This window comes from Bufo gargarizans, chromosome 3 (assembly GCF_014858855.1).
Source record: "Bufo gargarizans isolate SCDJY-AF-19 chromosome 3, ASM1485885v1, whole genome shotgun sequence".
Taxonomy (NCBI): domain Eukaryota; kingdom Metazoa; phylum Chordata; class Amphibia; order Anura; family Bufonidae; genus Bufo; species Bufo gargarizans.
The window spans coordinates 105,661,268-105,684,449 of record NC_058082.1 but is presented as its reverse complement, the minus strand read 5'-3'; the positions used below and the strand labels follow the sequence as shown (position 1 = coordinate 105,684,449).

General features: G+C 44.8%; 1 protein-coding gene across 2 annotated transcripts in view; it reads left to right on the top strand.

Annotated features, from left to right (window-relative positions):
• Window positions 1–23,182, top strand: part of TARBP2 (TARBP2 subunit of RISC loading complex) — a 50,385-nt gene that overhangs the window by 9,550 nt on the left and 17,653 nt on the right. Inside the window, exons 3-4 of one of the 2 annotated variants that reach the window (XM_044287506.1) lie at window positions 18,671–18,773; window positions 19,595–19,666. In XM_044287506.1, the coding sequence (XP_044143441.1) occupies window positions 18,671–18,773; window positions 19,595–19,666 (175 nt within the window). Of the gene's footprint in view, window positions 1–18,670; window positions 18,774–19,591; window positions 19,667–23,182 lie in introns of both variants that reach the window. The other variant, XM_044287505.1, reaches the window with a different exon arrangement.

The following is a 23,182-nucleotide window of genomic DNA, read 5'->3' as shown; positions in this document are numbered from 1 at the left end:
GGATCTCCTCCTCCGGCCAGCCCTGTCGGCATTTCAAAAATCGCGCGCCTCTGTTGATTCGGCGCAGGCGCTCTGAGATGAGGAGGCTCGTCTCCTCAGCACTCCCTCAGTGCGCCTGCGCCGATGACGTCTTCTATTTCGGTGATGTCATCGGCGCAGGCGCACTGAGGGAGTGCTGAGGAGACGAGCCTCCTCATCTCAGAGCGCCTGCGCCGAATCAACAGAGGCGCGCGATTTTTGAAATGCCGACAGGGCTGGCCGGAGGAGGAGATCCCGGCTGGCCCTGTCAATCAACACGACGAGGGGGCGGATTTCTGCAGCAGCTAGCAGCAAGTAGCCGCCCTACTTGCTGTTAGAGACCGAATTTACATATGATAAAACTTCGTTTTTTGAAGAAACTGCTGGATCAAAGTAAGTAACACAATTATATTGTGATATATCGCAATATAACTAATTTCACCAGCCCAAAAAAAAAATAATCACTTTAGTGGGGTGACAGAAGCCCTTTAAGGACCCATGACATACATGTACGTCATTTCTTTGGGGGTCTTAAAGGGGTTCTGTAGTTTGTTTAAACTGATGCTCTATCCTCTGGATAATCATCATTTGATCGTTATTGTGTAAAACTTAAGTAAAAAAAAGTGTGTGTATATATAAATATATATATGGTATCGCCGCGTCTGTAAGAACCTGCTCTATAAAAATAACACATGACCTAACCCCTCAGGTGAACACCGTAAATTAAAAAAAAAAAAAAAACGGTGTAAAAAAAAAAAAAAAAAAAAAAAACTGTCACCTTACATCACAAAAAGTGTAATAGCAAGCGATCACAAAGTCATACACATCCCAAAATAGTGCGTACTGTCATCTCCTCCTGCAAAAATCATACCCTACCTAAGATAATTACCCAAAAACTATGGCTCTCAGACTATGGAGACACTAAAAGATGATTTTTTGTTTCAAAAATAAAATCATTGTGTAAAACTTAAATAAAAAAAAAGGTAGACATATTGGGTATCGCCGCATCCATAATAACCTGCTCTATAAAAATATTGCATGTGAGTACCGTAAAAAGAATAAACTAAAAACGGTGTGAAAAAAAGCAATTTTTTTTTTCACCTTACATCACAAAAAGCGTAATAGCAAGCGATCAAAAAGTCATATGCACCCTATAATAGTGCCAATCAAACCGTCATATCATTCCGAAAAAAATTGGCCACTACACAGGACAGTCGCCCCCAAAAATAAATAAAAGTACGGCTTTCAGAATGTGGAGACACAAAAAAAATCTAAAATGCTTTATGTAAAACTGAATCAACCATTTTTGGTATTGTCACGTCCATGCCAACCTGCTCTATAAAAATACCACATGATCTAACCTGTCAGATGAATGTTGTAAATAACAAAAAAATTTAAAAACTGTGCTAAAACAGCTATTTCTTGTTACCTTGCCTCACAAAAAGTGTAATATAGAGCAACCAAAAATCATATGTACCTTAAAATAGTACTAACAAAACTGCCGCCTTATCCTAGTTTCCAAAATGGGGTAGCTTTTTTGGAGTGCTCGCCTCCTCAGCACTCCCTCAGTGCGCCTGCGACGATGACGTCACCGAAAGAGAAGACTTTATCGGCACAGGCGCACTGAGGGAGTGCTGAGGAGATGAGCCTCCTTCTCTCAGAGCGCCTGCGCCGAATCAAGACAGGCGCGCGATTTTTGAAATGCAGACAGGGCCAGCCAGAGGATGAGATTGCTGCTGGCCCTGTCAATCAACAGGAGGAAGGGGTGTTTTTTTGCGGCTGCTACCAGCAAGTAGCCGCCCTATTTGCTGGTAGACAGGGATTTTCCATATTAAAAAAGTAAGTTTTTTGCATTATCTACTGAACGAAAATGATTAATAACTAAACTCTATTTTTTGGGTACTCATATCGCAGTATAGGGATTATAAGTACCCAAAAAATAGAGTTTAGTGGGGTGACAGAAGCCCTTTAAGGTGAAAAATGGCAGGTCCTTAAGGGGTTAAAGTTTTTTTTTTTTTTGGTAATATTGATATTTAAGCACGTGCCTGCAGCCCAATCCTCCTGTTTCCATCTTCCAGTCCCTGCACTGTTTACAACCAGCGGTGCATGGTCATGGTCACATGCACCGCTCCAGCCGATGACTGGCTTCTGAGTTTGTGGCCACAAGCAGCACGTCACTGCTGAAGCCAGTCGTTGGCTGGAGCGGTGCATATACGTTTGTTCTACAAGTGCTTTTATGTCTGGTTGGTGATGCTCTAATCTCCTCAACACAAACGTAGAGGACCTGTCACCCCTCCTGACGGGCTTGTATGTAAGACAGGGATGTCAAACTCCAGCTGTTGCAAAACTACAACTCCCATCATGCCTGGGCATACTACTGCTATCAGGGAATGATGGGAGTTGTAGTTTTGCAACATCTGGAGGGCCATGAGTTTGACATCCATGATGTAAGATATCACTTCAAGAGCATTGTTTATTAGCTGTTCCTCTGATGTTCCTCCTGGAAATGGATGAATAACTTGACATCTGTGTCTTATCATTCACTTTGTCAGGGATTATAATTGCCTACAAACAATAAATAGGCCAATACACCAAAACATATGGCAACATATATAAAATTGCCATCTTTACTGAAATAAATAATGCAGGATTAAAAATGAATCACTTAGTGGAAAGAGGCAGTACACAGTATAGTACATGTTCACGTAGCCCTATGAGCGATTATTTTTGCAGATGTATTATTAATGGCACCATTTAACTTACCATAGTTTATATTGGAAAAATGGTAAAAAAATATATAAATAAATTCCATTTCATCCACCATGATGGCCACACCCTTGACCTCTGTGGGGCAGGAATATACAGAGAGAGAGTTTAAATTGCTCCAACCCCTCCTCACCCTCCGTGTTATTCCTGCCCCTAGGGGGTAAGCATGCAGAGAGAGGCCTCCCTGTGGGCAGGTGAAGAATCCTAGGATGTTGCCTTCATCCTTCCCCCACTGCCTTCTCGCTGCAGGGGCTAAGGCTGGGCAGCTGGGGGCAACATGGCCACGGCTTATGCTGGGGCCCACGATCCTTTCTATCGCTGTCCTCCTTCCACGTTGTGTAGGAAGCAGACGGCTGATGTCGGACCCATGTGGAACACGCATGCTGTATGAATCCTCGGGACTGACAGGCGGGGGGAGGCGGAGCTACGTCACAACATGCCGGGCGCCTCTGAGTGACGTCAGACGCCGGCAGAAATGAGTGATGCTCATGTGGCTCTAAGGCAGCATCTCCACCACTATGTCGGCATCTGAGGCTCCAGCATCCCGTCAGGAGGGCTCTGTTCCCCTTCTGGCTGCATCTTCAGTGAGTTCCCCTATGGGGAGTATGATTTGATTACATGTATGTTTAATGGATATTCCATGTTATGATATGAGATTTGGTTGCTCTATTCTGTTCCCTAGGGAGCAAAGGAAACAAAACCTAAAACTAATCTCTAAAGTGCGCCACTTGTGCCAAGAGACTACCAGATAACTACAAAAAGAAGTCTATCGTATATCGGACGTCCTAAAAAAGAGCAACCCTCCTATCTTTTCCGAAATTAAATCATTTATCCAAGAAGAAATCGGATCTTCCATGGCCTCTCTGAGAACCCCTAGCCCTCCTATCCCGTCGAGTAAAAAAACCTAGATTATCCGTTCAATCCTCCTCTGAGCCAGAGGACATTGAGGATGCCTCCACCTCTAGACGGATTTTTGAGGAGGATCTTATTTTGGAAGAAGAGATCGTGGAAGACTAAGAAGTATTTCTTCTCAGATCAAATGGAAGAATAACTCAAAGCTATAAGATCTACTTAGGATACCCCTAAGCCACGTACAGTACAGGATGAGATGTTTGGGGGTTTACGTGCAAAGAAATCAAAACTTAGGTGCAGATTGAGGCCACTTAGCGTGCACTTGTACGTATAGCGGTTATTGAGGGGCCGCATGCTGTATGGCTGTCCTGGTGCCGTGTGTGAACTACACCACATATAGCAGACTAAGGGTCCATTCACACGTCCGTGGTGTGTTGCAGACCTGCAATACACCCGGCCGGCACCCCCTATAGAAATGCCTATTCTTGTCCTCAGCTGCGGGCAAGAATAGGACATGTTCTATCTTTTGCGGAGCCGTGGACCGGAAGATCGGGGCCGCGCTCCGCAAATGCGGACAGCACACGGTGTGCTGTCCGTGTCCTTTCCGTCCCCATAGAGAATGAATGGGTCCGCACCCGTTCCGCAAAATTGCGGAACGGATGCAGACGTGTGAACGGACCCTAAGACTCTTAACAGGGCATCCACCTCTAATACATTATAAGCTGCTAGGCTGCACAGAGATGGGTAGGACTGCAGTTTAGCGCACCTGTGCCTACCCTTAAAGGGAACCTGTCGTGTGGATATTTGATTATAATCTAACTAATTAAAAAGTACCTTAGATGTATTCACTTACTGGTGTGACAGATGGTTACCTCATAATATACACACAAAGATGCCGCATGCTAATGAGCTGATTCGAGTCCGGCGTGATGTCATCGAGTCCAGCGTATATTTAATTAACAGCTATAGCCCCTCCCCTGCCCACCTGCTGCTGATTCCTATGGAAACAAACTATCATTCAGCAGCAGGTGGGCGGGGAGAGTCAGGAGCTCATGAATATTCATGACTCATCATTATCAGCTGGAGCTTTTCAATACAAGATGTTGGCAGATTGACTGGGTCAATTAAAGAAAGTGAGCCAGCATTTTGCTAAGAGAATCAGTCATTTATGTATGTTGCCCTAAGGGCTCTTTCACACTTGCGTTGTCCGGATCCGGCGTGTACTCCATTTGCCGGAATTACACGCCGGATCCAGAAAAACGCAAGTGAACTGAAAGCATTTGAAGACGGATCCGTCTTCAAAATGTGTTCAGTGTTACTATGGCAGCCAGGACGCTATTAAAGTCCTGGTTGCCATAGTAGTAGTGGGGAGCGGGGGAGCGGTATACTTACAGTCCGTTCGGCTCCCGGGGCTCTCCAGAATGACGTCAGAGCGCCCCATGCGCATGGATGACGTGCCATGCGATCACGTCATCCATGCGCGTGGGGCGCCCTGACGTCACTCTGGAGCGCCCCAGGAGCCGCACGGACGGTAAGTATACTGCTCCCCCGCTCCCCACTATACTTTACCATGGCTGCCAGGACTTTAGCGTCCCGGCAGCCATGGTAACCATTCAGAAAAAGCTAAACGTCGGATCCGGCAATGCACCGAAACGACGTTTAGCTTAAAGGCACACTGACAGGGCCAATAAGCATATTGAGGTATATATATGGCACTACAGGTCTTATAATGGGTATTACAATCGTATAAGTATCCCCCCTGTCCACATTATACATACAGTAAACTTTAAGTTTTATGACCTGCTCCAACGGTCTTCAATCTGCCCAAGGGGCGGCGTTTCACCTCTCTTGCGCCCAGCCAGCCTCCCCAACTGCCGCTTTGAAGCGCCGCCCAGCTCATGAATATTCAGTTTGCTGGGCGGCTTCTGCGGTCCCCGCTCTGAAGCGCTGCGCTGAACAGTGCCCGGCGCATGCGCAGGGCACTGTTAATTCCGGATCCGGCCTTGCGGCAAGTGTTCAGGACTTTTGGCCGGAGCAAAAAGCGCAGCATGCTGCGGTATTTTCTCCGGCCAAAAAACGTTCCGGTCTTAAACTGAAGACATCCTGATGCATCCTGAACGGATTTCTCTCCATTCAGAATGCATGGGGATAAAACTGATCAGGATTCTTCCGGCATAGAGCACCGACGACGGAACTCTATGCCGGAAGAAAAGAACGCAAGTGTGAAAGAGCCCTAAGTTAGGACACCACAAAACTGGTGACAGGTTCCCTTTAACACATGGACCATGTCCTTATTCCTTTTTCTGCAGGTTATTAGTATCAACGTGCTAGTAGGATTAGGATTTAGTCCAGACTGTTTTAGATGTAGCGGGTCAATAACTATCCTTGACTACATCAGTCCAGACTGGTGCCTGAAACTCTTCGTGATGCACAGATTCACACTGAAGGCATCAAAACTATGAATTAACACATGTGGAATTATATACATAACAAAAAAAGTGTGAAACAACTGAAAATTTCATATTCTAGGTTCTTCAAAGTAGCCACCTTTTGCTTTGATTACTGCTTTGCACACTCTTGGCATTCTCTTGATGAGCTTCAAGAGGTAGTCACCTGAAATGGTCTTCCAACAGTCTTGAAGGAGTTCCCAGAGATGCTTAGCACTTGTTGGCCCTTTTGCCTTCATTCTGCGGTCCAGCTCACTCCAAACCATCTCGATTGGGTTCAGGTCCGGTGACTGTGGAGGCCAGGTCATCTGGCGCCGCACCCCATCACTCTCCTTCATGGTCAAATAGCCCTTACACAGCCTGGAGGTGTGTTTGGGGTCATTGTCCTGTTGAAAAATAAACGATGGTCCAACTAAACGCAAACCGGATAGAATAGCATGCCGCTGCAAGATGCTGTGGTAGCCATGCTGGTTCAGTATGCCTTCAATTTTGAATAAATCCCCAACAGTGTCACCAGCAAAGCACCCCCACACCATCGCACCTCCTCCTCCATGCTTCACGGTAGGGAACCAGGCATGTAGAGTCCATCCGTACACCTTTTCTGCGTCGCACAAAGACACGGTGGTTGAAACCAAAGATCTCAAATTTGGACTCATCAGACCAAAGCACAGATTTCCACTGGTCTAATGTCCATTCCTTGTGTTCTTTTGCCCAAACAAGTCTCTTCTGCTTGTTGCCTGTCCTTGGCAGTGGTTTCCTAGCAGATATTCTACCATGAAGGCCTGATTCACACAGTCTCCTCTTAACAGTTGTTCTAGAGATGTGTCTGCTGCTAGAACTCTGTGTGGCATTGACCTGGTCTCTAATCTGAGCTGCTGTTAACCTGCGATTTCTGAGGCTGGTGACTCGGATGAACTTATCCTCCGCAGCAGAGGTGACTCTTGGTCTTCCTTTCCTGGGGCGGTCCGCATGTGAGCCAGTTTCTTTGTAGCGCTTAATGGTTTTTGTGACTGCACTTGGGGACACTTTCAAAGTGTTCCCAATTTTTCAGACTGACTGACCTTCATTTCTTAAAGTAATGATGGCCACTCGTTTTTCTTTACTTAGCTGCTTTTTTCTTGCCATAATACAAATTCTAACAGTCTATTCAGATGGACTATCAGCTGTGTATCCACCTGACTTCTCCACAACGCAACTGATGGTCCCAACCCCATTTATAAGGCAAGAAATCCCACTTATTAAACCTGACAGGGCACACCTGTGAAGTGAAAACCATTTCAGGTGACTATCTCTTGAAGCTCATCAAGAGAATGCCAAGAGTGTGCAAAGCAGTAATCAAAGCAAAAAGTGGCTACTTTGAAGAACCTAGAATATGACATATTTTCAGTTGTTTCGCACTTTTTTGTTATGTATATAATTCCACATGTGTTAATTCATAGTTTTGATGCCTTCAGTGTGAATCTACAATTTTCATAATCATGAAAATAAAGAAAACTCTTTGAATGAGAAGGTGTGTCCAAACTTTTGGTCTGTACTGTATATGGGCCCTTTTTATGGACCCGTCCAGGTGGGATGTGTGTATACATGGAGATGTGTGCCCCCTTGGCAGCATGCATCTCTATGTACAGTCGTGGCCAAAAGTTTTGAGAATGACCCAAATATTTGTTTTCACAAAGTTTTCTGCTAAACTGCTTTTAGATCTTTGTTTCAGTTGTTTCTGTGATGTAGTGAAATATAATTACACGCACTTCATACGTTTCAAAGGCTTTTATCGACTATTACATGACATTTATGCAAAGAGTCAGTATTTGCAGTGTTGGCCCTTCTTTTTCAGGACCTCTGCAATTCAATTGGGCATGCTCTCAATCAACTTCTGGGCCAATTCCTGACTGATAGCAACTCATTCTTTCATAATCACTTCTTGGAGTTTGTCAGAATTAGTGGGTTTTTGTTTGTCCACCCGCCTCTTGAGGATTGATCACAAGTTCTCAATGGGTTTAGGATCTGGGTAGTTTCCAGGCCATGGACCCAAAATGTAAACGTTTTGGTCCCCGAGCCACTTAGTTTTCACTTTTGCCTTATGGCACGGTGCTCCATAGTGGTACGAGCCGAGCGAGCAGCTGTCACTGCAGACACAGAGAGCCAAGAAAGGTAAATTTATCTGTATGATCCGTTGGCTGCTGCATGCGCATAAGCTACTGCGATGCCGTACCAGCATTGGGCATCGCAGTGCGCATGCCCTGCCCAAGGAAGTCAGCACGAAGGCGCGGGATCTCGCTGAGGGGGAGAGAAAACAGATGGGCGGGGATAAGAGCTGAAGAGGCAGAGCTGCCTGGGCTCCAACGCGGTGGACGCTGCCCTGGGCACTTGCGGGCCCTCATTTACATATGCATCAAAGTTTATTTTTGGCAGTTTTACAAGTCCACAAAAGCATATAAAGGTACCGTTTTAATCATGTGTTGCGGCTACAGCGCTATGGGAACTGTTAAAAAGGGGTAAATGTTCTGACAGACTCCCTTTAAGAAGTTTGCTCCTGAGGAAGTGTGCAAATGGGACGCATAGAAACACGTCGAGCATTTTATCACTCTTGCCAGCTATCACTGATGTTTGGCTGTTTGGTCTTGAGTGCGGCACTAATTACTAGGAGTCCTCGGTTGCTGGCTAAGAGCACGGCCAGCATCTGAGTGACTCTTGTATCCATCTGCAACATTGTTGCTCTGATCGAGCCTTTTGTGGATACTTTCGCTGCTGGCACATTGAACTTATTGACCGATAGACTAGCACTGTGCATCAGTTGGTAGCTATGTGACCTCTACATAGTGTCCATACACACAGTGGACTATCGGTCAATATTTCCAGCAGTGATCTGTGTGTCTGTTTGCATTATGGCTCAGATTGGGCTTGCAAATAGACACCCAGAGGAACAGTTCATGTGACTCACACACATGCCTTATGGTGTGCAGTGTTTAACTGAGATACACCTGTGTAGTCAATTGTGAACAACGTAGTCAGGTCCATAGATATTGGGACATCGACACAATTCTACGATTTTTGGCTCTATACACCACCACAATGGATTTGAAATGAAACGAACAAGTTGTGCTTTAACTGCAGACTGTCAGCTTTAATTTGAGGGTATTTACATCCAAATCAGGTGAACGGTGTAGGAATTACAACAGTTTGCATATGTGCCTCCCACTTGTTAAGGGACCAAAAGTAATCGGACAATAGGCTTCTCAGCTGTTCCATGGCCAGGTGTGGTGTTCCGTCATTATCCTAATTACAATGAGCAGATAAAAAGTCCAGAGTTCATTTCAAGTGTGCCATTTGCATTTGGAATCTGTTGCTGTCAACTCTCAAGATGAGATCCAAAGAACTGTCACTATCAGTGAAGCAAGCCATCATTAGGCTGAAAAAACAAAACAAACCCATCCGAGAGATAGCAAAAACATTAAGCATGGCCAAAACAACGCTTTGGAACATTCTTAAAAAGAAGGAACGCACCGGTTAGCACAGCAACACCAAAAGACTTGGAAGACCACAGAAAACAACTGTGGTGGATGACCGAAGAATTCTTTCCCTGGTGAACAAAACACCCTTCACAACAGTTGGCCAGATCAAGAACACTCTCCAGGAGGTAGGTGTATGTGTGTCAAAGTCAACAATCAAGAGAAGACTTCACCAGAGTGAATACAGAGGGTTCACCACAAGATGTAAAACATTGGTGAGCCTCAAAAACAGGAAGGCCAGATTAGAGTTTGCAAACGACATTTAAAAAAGTCATCCTATGGACAGATGAGACCAAGATCAACTTGTACCAGAGTGATCTGAAGAGAAGAGTATGGAGAAGGAAAGGAACTGCTCATGATCCTAAGCATAACCCCTCATCAGTGAAGCATGGTGGTGGTAGTGTCATGGCGTGGGCATGTATGGCTGCCAATGAAACTGGTTCTCTTGTATTCATTGATGATGTGACTGCTGACAAAAGCAGCAGGATGAATTCTGAAGTGTTTCAGGCAATATTATCTGCTCATATTCAGCCAAATGCTTCAGAACTCATTGGACGGCGCGTCACAGTGCAGATGAACAATGACCCAAAGCATACTGAAAAAGCAACCGAAGAGTTTTTTAAAGGAAAGAAGTGGAATGTTATGCAATGGCCAAGTCAATCACCTGACCTGAATCATATTGAGCATGCATTTTGCAGTACGCAGCCCTGAAGGGTTTGAGCGATGGTGAGGTCACAGGGGTAGTTACTAACCGAGGGTGTTTCTGGTACTCACAGTTTTTATATACCCTGGGCAGGTATACAGCAGTGATGGAGAGGCTGGCACATGGATCCTCTGGGGCACTCTATGTATAGGGACCAGGCCGGGTGGTAGGTGAGGTGCCCTGCATGTTGCAGGTTTAATGTGCCGGTGGCAAGATCCCTTTAAGTTTGTGACGCCAGTGCCGGTAACGGTGGCACACCGATTTATTGTAGTAATAATTGAGGAACACAAGTTGCAGTAAACCAGAACTTCCTTTTACTGAAACAGTTCAACTATTTACAGTCTTTAGTTGGTTCCATATGTCAAAAGGTTGAATACAGGCAGGCTTGATACAAAACGGCAGGCAAAGTCTTTGCAAGATACTCAGAGGGCATAAACACTTACAGATCAGGCTGCACTTTTCCTCAGGTCCTGTCTGGGTTACTCCAAGGCCCGTATGCCCTATTGCTGGCTTTATCCTTGGGTAGGGAAAACCTTCCTCTGGTATATGTCTCCTTGCTATAGAATATCCTTCTGCCCTTCAGCTCTCTGTTTGGCTGTAATAAACTTGGCTCTGCACTGTACTTTTCATAGGAACTTGGTTTCTCAGGAGGCAAACCCTTCAGAAGCTGCATGTCAGAAGCTGCTCCTCAGCTCTCCTCTGGCTAAAGTCCACACTCACTCCTGACTACACCCACTCTAGACCAGGCATGCTCAACCTGCGGCCCTCCAGCTGTTGTAAAACTACAACTCCCACAATGCCCTGCTGTAGGCTGTAGGCTGTTTGGGCATGCTGGGAGTTGTAGTTTTGCAACAGCTGGAGGGCCGCAGGTTGAGCATGCCTGCTCTAGACTCTTTCCTGTCCTGAACCTGACAATATATACTAGGGGTTCCCTAGCTCCCTCTACTGCCTAGGAGGAGGAACTACCCCTAACAGGCCTGATACAGGAAATAACAGGAAAAACACATTAATACATCATATAAAATTCAATGACCCTGTTCCACAGGAGGTGGAGAACAACGGGGCCCAATTGACCCTTGTGTAGTGCCCACACTTACTTAGTGGGACACTACAATTTCACTTGCTGAAGACAAAACTGAAGGGAAAATACCCCAAGAACAAGCAGGAACTGAAGACAGTTGCAGTAGAGGCCTGGCAGAGCATCACCAGGGATGAAACCCAGCATCTGGTGATGTCTATGCGTTCCAGACTTCAGGCTGTAATTGACTGCAAAGGATTTGCAACCAAGTATTAAAAAGTGAAAGTTTGATTAATGATGATTATTCTGTCCCATTACTTTTGGTCCCTTAACAAGTGGGAGGCACATATGCAAACTGTTGTAATTCCTACACCGTTAACCTGATTTGGATGTAAATACCCTCAAATTAAAGCTGACAGTCTGCAGTTAAAGCGCATCTAGTTAGTTAATTTCAAATCCATTGTGGTGGTGTAACATCTTAGAATTGTCTCTGTCCCAATATTTATGCACCTGACTGTATATTTACCTCCATTTGGCCAATAACACAACAATTTATTTTGCCTATAACATATATAACGATTCTAGGTTTTATAACCTTCTTTTTAATGACCATAAACACATTTAAAAAAATAAATAAAAATTATTTCATTTTTTGTTCAGATTTTAACATCCTCTGTTATTTGTTTGAGTTACTAATAAGTTGGACGTATACGAACCAGAAACGAGGCTGGGGTATCCAAGGAATTTAGGAATAGGTTAAGGTTTGATCCAGCTGAATGTAAGATATTTGATGAAATACCCAAAATCGACATTCAGGTGGCGAAAGTAGTCAAGAAGACTGACTGCTTTACCATTTGAAGATTCTTCAGTTAAGTGCTCCAATGGAACGCAAAGCGGACTCCCTTTTAAGAAAATCTTGGGAAGAGGCAATGTTCGGCGTTAAGACTAACATTGCAGCTACATCTGGGGCCAGAACTATGTTTTTCTGGTTATTAGAATTGGAGGAACACCAAAAAAAAAAAAAAAAAATTACTCCCAGGGAAGATATTATAAACTCTATCCCACTATTAAAATCTGCAACAGCTTTTCTGGCTGATGCATCGGCGAAGTCCGTACGTGTTTCCGCCAAGTATGCAGCTTTATCCAATGCTGTCCGAAGGGCATTATGGATGAAAGCTTGGTCAGGGGACAAGGCCTCCAAGCCAAATTATGTTCAATTGCCTTTTCAGGTGAATTTGTATTTGGACCAGTGTTATATAAAATACTAGAAAAAGCTGCCAACAAAAATAAAGGGTTTCTGGAGGAGAAAAACTAAAGAGGCCCTTGTTTCCATTTTCCTCCCAGTCTAGACCATATAGAGGGAATGGGTAGACAGGCCGGTGGAGCTACAATAAAGGAGGCAAGGGTAGGGGGTTTATCCTCAATCCCCAGAACAAACAAGGAAACAAACAATGATGTCAGGGTAGGAGGAAGGTTGAAGAATTTTCTAGACCGATGGACTCTTGTCACGTCAAATCCCTGGGCCTTAAACATCCTAGAACAGGGATACAATTTTCTTTAACCCCTCCAAAGAAATTTACCATTACTACACACAACAAGGGAGGTCAAGAAAAGATCTGGCAGGGTTCAGGACCTTATCAGATCAGTGGTTGTAGTACGGGTACCTTATGCCGAAGGGCCGGGGTTTTACTCAAAACTCTTCCTAGTCAAAAAACCTGACGATACTTGGCACACGATAATAAATCTAAAACCCTTAAACAAATTAAATTGTGTACAGAAGGTTCAAAATGGAGTCAGTGGCCTCTACCATTCCCCTGATTCCAGAGGGTGCTTTTATGGCATCGATAGTTTTAAGAGATGCCTACTATCACGTAACAATCCATCAGGCCTTTCAAAAGTACTTTAAGGTTTGAGGTAAGAGATCCCAGAGGTTCCCTTTACCACTTTCAGTACGTGGCACTTCTATTTGGCATATCGTTAGCCCCAAGGAACTTCACCAAGTGGTTGGTTGGAAGTGGTGGCTTTTCTACACAGAAAGGGAGCAAATATCATCCCCTATTTAGACAACTTCCTTATAATTGGAAGCTCAAAAGAAGAGACCTCCAGAGTAACAAAGGATTTTATAGACTCCCTTTCAGATCTGGGCTGGTTGATTAAATCTAAAAAAATCTACACTGACCCCATCCACAAAAATAAGATTTCTGGGCGTAGTGTTAGATTCTGTATCCCAGAGAACTTATTTACCCCAGGACAAGATAAGATCCCTCAAACAGAAAATAGCAAGGTTTCAGAACACTCGCTGAAGCTCAATTCGAAAGGCGATGAGTCAGCTAGGCATCATAACTTCTTGCATAAATTCAGTCTCATGGAGTCAGGCCCGCACCAGAACCGTGCAATCATGGATCTTAAAAAAACTGGAACAGAAAACATTCGTCCCTGGACAGGATAATCTGCATTCCACCTGCACTCAAAATAGACCTGAACTAGTGGAGAGAAGAGGAGAAAATTCTTCGAGGCACAGACTGGCTCCGGATCCCAGACGTTCAGATAATGATCGATGCCAGCGCGTCAGGTTAGGGAGCAAAGGTACGAAGCCATTACTTCCAGGGAGACTGGTCAGTCATAATAAAAAACAGATCTTCAAATTACAGAGAACTGTATGCAGTCCTTATGACCATTACAAAAGCTCACTATCTATTAAAGAACAGACATCTGAAAGTCCTGTCGGACAACATCACAGTAGTGGCATACTTAAAACATCAGGGTGGCACAAGATTCAATCCTTTGGCAGAAGTAGCAAGAGGATTATTTTCTTGCTCAGGTCCGTCAATTTTGTTCTCTAGACCCCCAGAGACAGACATCTGGGCCCTGTCAATAAGATGGACCTGGGACCTTGCTTACACATTTCCACCTTTTTCCACTGATTCCTTGTGTAATGCAGAAGATCCCGCGGGAACCAACGGTCATTTTAATAACCCCTTACTGGCTGAAAAGAGGCTGGTTCTCCGCCCTGAGACAGATGGCGTTGGAAAAACCATGGAAAATACCCTTCCAGGGAGAAATCCTTTCTAGGGCCAATAAAACATCCAAACCCTCAGATCTACAATCTAGCTGTCTGGATCCTGAGAATAAATCACTCAGAAGACAGGGTCTCTCAGAGTAATCCTCACTCTCAAAGCAAGTAGGAAAAAGGTTACATCGGCCATTTATCTTAAAATCTGGAAGAGGTTTTTACAGTTGGTTGGGAGAAGAACACCCGGGCATCTCTTCTCCACCATTAAATAACATACTAGATTTCTGGAAGAATGGGTTAGAACTAGGATTAAGGTCTAGATATCGGCTCTGAGTACATTTTATGATACAAGCCTGGCTGAACATCGATGGGTAAAGAGATTTGTTAGGGCAGCCTCTAGACTAAGGCCAACCTTGAGGTCTAGGATTCCCCAGTGGGATCTTAACATTGTATTTAATGGTCTGACTAAGCCTCCCTTCTTTCCCTTAGCAGAGATTTCTGTCCTTCAAAACGGCTTTTCTGATAGCTAGAACGTATTCTAGATGTATAAGTGAGATTCGGGCCCTTTCCAGAAGAGAACCATACCTGAAGGTTTTTGAGGCCAGAGTAACATTGAGGCTGGACCCAGGGTTCCTCCCCAAGGTGGTATCAGATTATCACTGTGACCGGGAAATCGTTTTACCATCCTTTTACAGTCCCACCAAAGGATGAGGCTGAAGAAAAATTGCATCTTCTTGATGTCAGAAATACCATCTTACAATATCTAGAAGCTTCTAAGACATTTAGGAAAGACAATAACCTGTCAGTTCAGTTTGGGGGATAAAACAAAGGGAAGAAGCTTTCCAGGGCCTCTATAGGTTGCTGGATTAGAACCATTCCTTATCCTAGGGGTATTAAAGCTCACTCTACCAGGGCAATTGCCTCTTCGTGGGCAGAAAAAGGAGGGGTCTCCTTAACCCCTTAAGGACTCAGCCCTATTTCACCTTAAGGACTTGGCCATTTTTTTGCAAATCTGACCAGTGTCACTTTAAGTGCTGATAACTTTAAAACGCTTTGACTTATCCAGGCCATTCTGAGATCGTTTTTTCGTCACATATTGTACTTCATGACACTGGTAAAATGAAGTAAAAAAAAAACAACTATTTTTATTTATTTTAAAAAAAATTTTTACCAAATAATTGTAAAAAATTTGCAAATTTCCAAGTTTCAATTTCTCAACTTTTATAATATATAGTAATACCTCCAAAAATAGTTATTACTTTACATTCCCCATATGTCTACTTCATGTTTGGATCATTTTGGGAATTATATTTTATTTTTTGGGGATGTTACAAGGCTTAGACGTTTAGAAGCAAATCTTGAAATTTTTCAAAAACCCACTTTTTAGGGACTAGTTCAGGTCTGAAGTCACTTTGCGAGGCTTACATAATTGAAACCACCCATTCTATAAACTACACCCCTCAAGGTATTCAAAACTGATTTTACAAACTTTGTTAACCCTTTAGGTGTTCCACAAGAATTAATGGAAAATAGAGATACTATTTCAAAATTTCCCTTTTTTGGCAGATTTTCAGTTTTAATAATTTTTTTTCCAGTTACAAAGCAAGGGTTAACACCCAAACCAAACTCAATATTTATGGCCCTGATTTTGTAGTTTACAGAAACACCCCATATGTGGTTGTAAACAGCTGTACGGGCACACGGCAGGGCGCAGAAGGAAAGGAATGCCATACGGTTTTTGGAAGGCAGATTTTGCTGGACTTTTTTTTGACACCAGGTCCCATTTGAAGCCCCCCTGATGCACCCCTAGAGTAGAAACTCCAAAAAACCGGCCCCATTTTAGAAACTACGGGATAGGGTGGCAGTACTGTTGGTACTAGTTTAGGGTACATATGATTTTTGGTTGCTCTATATTACACTTTTTGTAAGGCAAGCAAACAAATAGCTGTTTTGGCACCGTTTTTATTTTTTGTTATTTACAACATTCATCTGACAGGTTAGATCATGTGATATTTTTATAGACCAGGTTGTCACGGATGCGGCGATACCTAATATGTATACTTTTTATTTATTTATGTAAATTTTACACAATGATTTCTTTTTTGAGACATGTTTCCATAGTCTAAGAGCCATAATTTTCAGTTTTTGGGCGATTACCTTGGGTAGGGTATGATTTTTGCTGGAAAAGATGACAGTTTTTTTTTTTTATTGGCTCTATTTTGGGGTGCGTGTGACTTTTTGATCGCTTGCTATTACACTTTTTGTGATGTAAGGTGACAAAAAATGGCATATTTTTTTTTACACCATTTTTATTTTTTTACGGTATTCACCTGAAGGGTTAGGTCATGTGATATTTTTATAGAGCACTATGGACACAGAGAAAAATAATAAATCCATGAAAAAAATTACATTTCTCTTGAATAAACGCACATATCCATCCAGCCTAGTAATGTCCATACATTGTCCGTGCATCAATTGATCTTCCACAGTCCTGCTGGGAATAGAATTTGTGTGACCCTACAGTAAAAATAGCAGAAATTTGCTAAAAACGAGACCAAAACGAGATCTGCACATCAAAGAAATGGCACAAAAATTAAAGGGGTTTTTCCATATCAGACAATGGGAGCATATGGAGCTGGGAAGTGAACGGAGGGTGCACTGCGTATACTCAGCCGCTCTCTATTCATTTCTATGGGGCCACCGAAAATAGTCGAGCGCTGGCTCAGCTATTGCCGTCTGCCCCATAGAAATGAATGGTACCATGGGCCGCGCATGAGCGGTGCGCTCCCATTCTCTTCTATGGGAGCAGCGCTCGGTGGTGGACGGACCCCGGGAAATCCCAGGCCCTCCAGCCACAGCGCTCCCCGCTTCTTTCTCGTTGTAGGCGCGGGTTGCAGCGGTGGGACCCGCACCTATCAGACAATGGTGGCATATCCTAGTGATATGCCCCCATTGTCTGAGATGGGAATACCCCTTTAAGGTTTCATTTAAAGAGGACCTTTCATGTTGTTGTTTATTTTTTTTAATTTTTTTTTTTAAAAGTTTAGATAAATACCTTTACTTTCGGGGTACCCCCTGCTGATGCTGCCACCCAGCCTGTTTTTTTTCAAATATCGCTCCTGCGCCCTGCTGTGCTCTCCCTGCAGTTTTCCCGCTCAGTATGTTAATACTGAGCATCGGTACAGGGAGGAGGAGATACCAGGGTTTCTCAATGGGCGTCTCCTTCTCCCCGGCTGTGCCGCGATCCAATCGCAGCAGAGGGCATCCCAGCCAAGGAGAAAAAAAAGAAAACAACTCGCCTTCTCCCTGGCTGTGAAGCTCTCCGCTGTGATTGAATTGCAGCACAGCCAGGGAGAAGGAGACGCCCATTGAGAAACCCTGGCGTCTCCTCCCTGTACCGATGCTCAGTATTAACCTACTGAACGGGAAAACTGCAGGGGGGCAAAGCGGGGAGCAGGAGCCATATTTGAAAAAAAAATACAGGTAGGGTGGCAGCATCAGCGGGGGGTAACCCGAAAGTAAAGGTATTTATCTAAACTAAAATGAAACATGAAAGGCCCTCTCTTTAAACGCTGTCTAATTATTGCTGACAGTGTCACATCCTATTGATGAGGGAAATGGGTACATCCAGTTTATTTATACATTTCTAGGTGGAATAACAGGAGCAGACCAAAGAAAAAGTTATTTAAAGAGGCTGTCTCACTTCAGCACATGCCATTTGTCATGTAGGTAAAGTTAATACCAGGCACTTACTAATGTATTGTTTTTATCCAGATTTCCTTATTTTCTGGCTACAGTCCTTTTTTCCCATCCCATTATACACAGATCATTTTCAGGGGTTACGGCCACCGCTGCAGCGCAGATATGAGGTGTCCCGCACAGGAGCTGCTGTGCATGCATGCCTATGAATGATCCCAGTCACCAGAGAGGCCGGCGCGTTTTCCAATAGTGTGCAAGCACGGCCACCGCTGTTGGATTGCATAGTGGTCGTAACCTCTGGTTATGAGCAGTGTATTATACAATGGAAAAATGAATCCAGACAGTAAAGGAACAGGGGTGCACCACCAATGAGGCCAGGCGAGGCAGTCACCTCAGGTAGGGGCAATTTGGACAATCACAATACATTAGTAAGTGCCTTGTATTACCTTTCTCGACATGATGAATACCACTTGCTGAAGTGAGACAACCCCTTTATACAAGACTTGCATAATTGTATTTCAGATCACAGTTCTGTCAGTCTTAATTTGAGTAGTGACTTGGGGATTCTATGATAAATCCTGAAGGGTGATATCTTGGCTCATGGGACACTTTATCTTATTGTTTTGTTTTTTTTTTCTTCTCCAGGTCAAGGACCTAGCAAGAAGGCGGCAAAGCACAAGGCGGCAGAAGTGGCACTCTCCCTACTGAAGGGTATAGATATGTTTGGAGAAATTCTCGAAGAAAACAGGTGAAGGCGGTTATATGGTTTTAAAGGACTGTTCCCATCTCAAGCATGTGTGGCAAATCCACAGAACGTGCCATGAATGTCTGACAAATGCAGGTCCCCTCCTGGTATGGGATCCTCCTTGTCCCCTGTCTGGTCTGGATGCGGTGGTCAGAGCTACGGATACAGACACGTGGATTGAGTTACGGAAATAGCTTGGCGCATCAAGCTATGCTGCATCTGCAACTTGTTAGATTTGGAAACTGCATAATTTAGGCTCGGTGTACATCTGCCTCCTTTGTAGATTCTGGCAAAAGTGCAGGATTTAGCAATGCAAGCAGTGTTACTTTATCCGGTAGAATTATGTAATCTATCATGGAAATTACGGACCCTGTTAAACCCCACAGACTATATCGGCTGCCATTTGTGTTCAGTAAAGAGAAAAATGGAAATGCCCCTCTAAATCTTTTCAGCATTGGTCATTTAACTGAACGTTTTCACTGCCTGTCAGTCAAAGTGCAGAGGTCGCGGCAGTTGCAGAGAGCGCAGAGCCTCTAGGTGTAACTGCAACGCCCCTATTGCTCCTAGAGGAACACTTGCATGGGTCAAACACCGATACCTTCAGCTGCCAAGCGCACATGTAACAGGTCAACCAGTGTCATAGGTACGAATCTGCTGACAGATGCCCTTTGAATAATGCAAACATGCTAAATTAATATTAGTCACTTAAATTTTTATTTGCCCATTAGAATGTTGCATATGTTACTTAGGATATTGGAAAGGGACGTGAAAGAAGAATGCACTGACTGAAATGTGTATGTGTTTCTTTATATGATTTGTAGTAGTACTGACTGTACAGCTGAACTACCTGCAGAAGTAACCGTAAAGTCTGAGGGAGCATCTCCACCAACGTCAAGGTAAACCAATCATTCCTGTGAACCACCAAGTAGTTTTGTCTGTTATATATGGGTACCTGCTCATCACCAAAATAACCTTCTTAAAGCACGTTTTTATGTTAAAGTAGAACTCCCGACAAAATGTTTATTCTCGGACCTGCTAGAAAGTGATGTCATGTGACCAACTCTGATCTCCAACTGACACAGGACTGGAAGTCAGTTACGTGTCTATTCATTCCTATGAAAGTGAGACTCCCATAGCAATAAATAGAGAAACTGATGCGTTAGGGAGGTATAACTCACATACACAGCCACTGGTAAGAAAATCACATTCACTAAAGATTACCTCATGTACCTTTTCTAAGAGGTCAGAGAATACATTTTTGGGCGGGAGTACTTAAATTTTTTTATTTCCCCTTGTTATTTAAATAAACATATATAATCCTGCAGTTTTTGCACTGGCCACTAGGCCAAATAAGTTATCACCTCTGTATAAATAACACCTGCTCCACCATTCATAATAGGTGATATCACAGATAGGGCTGCAGCTAACGATTATTTTAGCAATCGAGTATTTTTACGATTAGTCCAGTACTCTAATAAGAATAAATGAATTAATAGACATTTTTTTTCCTTTATAAAAACTCTTTAGACTCCTGCCATCAGTCCCCAACACCCTTTGTTTTCCCCCAGTGCCATTGGCTCTCCCCTACCCCAGTGCCATCGCTCCCCTAAGGCCAGGCCAGGCCAGGCCACACTTCAGTTAAACCACGGACGCACGGTCCGTGAAAGCCCAGCTTCCCCTCCTCCTGACACCCGGAGTGCACAGTGTCATTGGTTGCCTTAGTCGCGCCCCCCACCCCCTCGGTGTCATAACTTGCGTTTCCAGCAGGGGCGCCGACGACATTCCATCGTTCCGCGCTACTCTGGGCCTGACGTCACACAGCACGTCAGGTCACGGCGTGTGTACGTCAGGAGGTCAGTGCAGCGCAGGACCATGGACGTACTGTTGAGTGTCCGAAGGCCCCCTGCTGGAAAGGTGAGTATTCCGAGCGCATTGTGGACCAGAGGCAGACCACGGAGCGGGTGTAATAGCAAGCGCTTCAATCCCGCTCCGTGGTCGTGTGACACAAACGAATACTTGATGCACAAAATTTGCGTCAAGGATTTTATTTTTTGTAACGAGTACTCGATTTAAAGCCCTAATCACAGCTCATCTACTCCCTCCTGACCTCTGCACAAGTCACAGAGCATGGATAGAAAACTCTCCCATATAAGTCAATGGTTCATCTACCGTCTATTGTTTCTATAGCCCATGTAGTTGCTCTCAAAGGACAAGAAGTCTTAGTATACTTCTCATCCGTATCATTGGGGGACACAGGCTTGACCATGGGTATAGCTGTTGCCACTAGGAGGGAGACACTAAGCACAAAAAAGTGTAAGCTCCTCCCTTCAGCTATAGCCTTCCTCCAGGGACTAAGCTAAATCAGTTTTTAGCTTAGTGTCTGTAGGAGGCAGACCTTCCTGTATTGCAGGTCTGCTGGTTTTTTGCTCTTTCTTTTTTTTTTTTCTTTTTTTTTCTAGCAGGAGTTTCAGGCAGTCTGTAAAACTGCCTGCATTCACACCCAGGAGACCAGGGGGTCACCCAAGCTCCTTACTGTTCTCCAGAAGCAAGGGAGGACCAGAGGTTCCAGTAAAAACCTCTGTATCACCACCGCAAGTCCTCTCTGTACCGGTGTAGCATCCCTCCTCAAGGGGCCGCGCACCGAAGGTGGTGATCCGGCTGGAGCCAGGGGGGCAGAAGACGCCGGACAGGTGAGTATAAAAGCGCAAACCTTCCTTCAAGCCTCGCCCTTCCTGGCATTCCGTCAACAGGGCTCAAAGTCCTTTTAACCCCGACAGCTCCGCTGCATGACGGGCGGCTTCCGGCACCCTCCGTTCGGGTGGGCGGCTGGCTTCATTTGTTTCGGCATGTCTGGATAGCTCACGTCCGTATACATGGGTGAGGGAGGTCATTGTAGAGGTCTACAAGCTGGAATTCAAGTTTTTTTTTGGTCATTATCTCTAACCTCTCCCTCAGCCGCAGATTCCTTTTTTCAGGCGATTCGCACGCTGCTGCCGCAGGGGGTGATTGTTCCAGTTCCTGTTTTCAGGGGTTTTACTCCAATCTCTTTGTGATTCCCAAAAAAGAGGGGACAGTCCATCACGTTCTGGACCTAAAGGCCTTCAACTGCTTCCTTCGCATTCGTAGTTTTCGGATGGAGTCTCTGAGGTCGGTCATTGCGTCCATGGAACCAGGTGAGTACTTGCCTAAATAGACATCAAGGATGCTTACCTTCATGTGCCTATCTGGGTCAGTCATCAGAGATTTCTCAGGTTTGCTTTGGGTCCATTTCACTTCCAGTTTGTAGCCCTCCCATTCGGCCTGGCCACAGCTCCCAGGGTCTTTACGAAGGTTCTGGCGGCAGTCATGGCCCTGCACCATGCCAGGGGGATCGTGGCGTTCCCTTACTTAGACGACATCCTGGTGAAGGGTCCGTCGTTCCGGCTGGCGGTGAACAGCCTGAGCATAGTTCTGGACACCCTGGAACGCTTCAGGTGGATCCTGAACAGGCAGAAGTCCTGTCATTATCCAACGCAACGGCTGACTTATCTGGGCATGGTGCTCGACACTTGTCAGGCCAAGGTGTTCTTGCCACCAGAGATGCTATCTTCTCTCCGTCTTCAGGTTCTTCCCTTGTTTCGGCCATGTCCTATTCCCATTCTTCGCTGCATGCGGGCTCTGAGTCACATGGTTTCTGCCTTCGAGGTGGTTCCTTATGCTCAGTTACATATGAGAACTTCAGTGAGCCATTCTGTGCAGCTGGGACCATTCTCCAGCCTCCATGGATCGGCCCATGCGTCTCTCTGCCCCAATCTTCAGGGTCCTCAGATGGTGGTTGGTCTCTCCAATGTTGACGGTGTTAACAACGGACGCAAGCCTCAGGGGTTGGGGGGAGTGTTGGAGAATCTCTGTTCAAGGAGTATGGTCACACTAGGAACGCTCCCTTCCATCAATGTTCTGGAGTTGAGGGCGATTTCAGCTCTCTCTGCGACATTGGGTCGATCATCTTAGGGGTCGTCCGGTTCGGGTTCAGTCCGACAACTCCACTGGGGTGGCGTACATCAATCACCAGGGCGGAGACGGCACTGATTCTCAGCTGGGCGGAGAAACATGTTCCGGCGCTGTCGGCAGTTCACATTCCCGGCATCGACAAGTGGATCGCCAACTTCCTCAGCCAGGAGCGTCTCTATTCCGGCGAGTGGGCTCTTCACCCGCAGGTCTTTCAAGCCATCTGCAAGAGGTGGGGTCGACCGGACGTGGATCTCATAGCCTCTCGCTTCAACAACAAGGTCGAGTGTCCAGTGCGAAAACTGCACGATTTTAATTTTTTTGTTTTTGTTTTTTTAAATACAGTAACATGAAAAATGGAAATATAACATATTTATTTGCCTATATCGTGCCGGATAGGCCATTATTTTTTGTTTACATAAAAA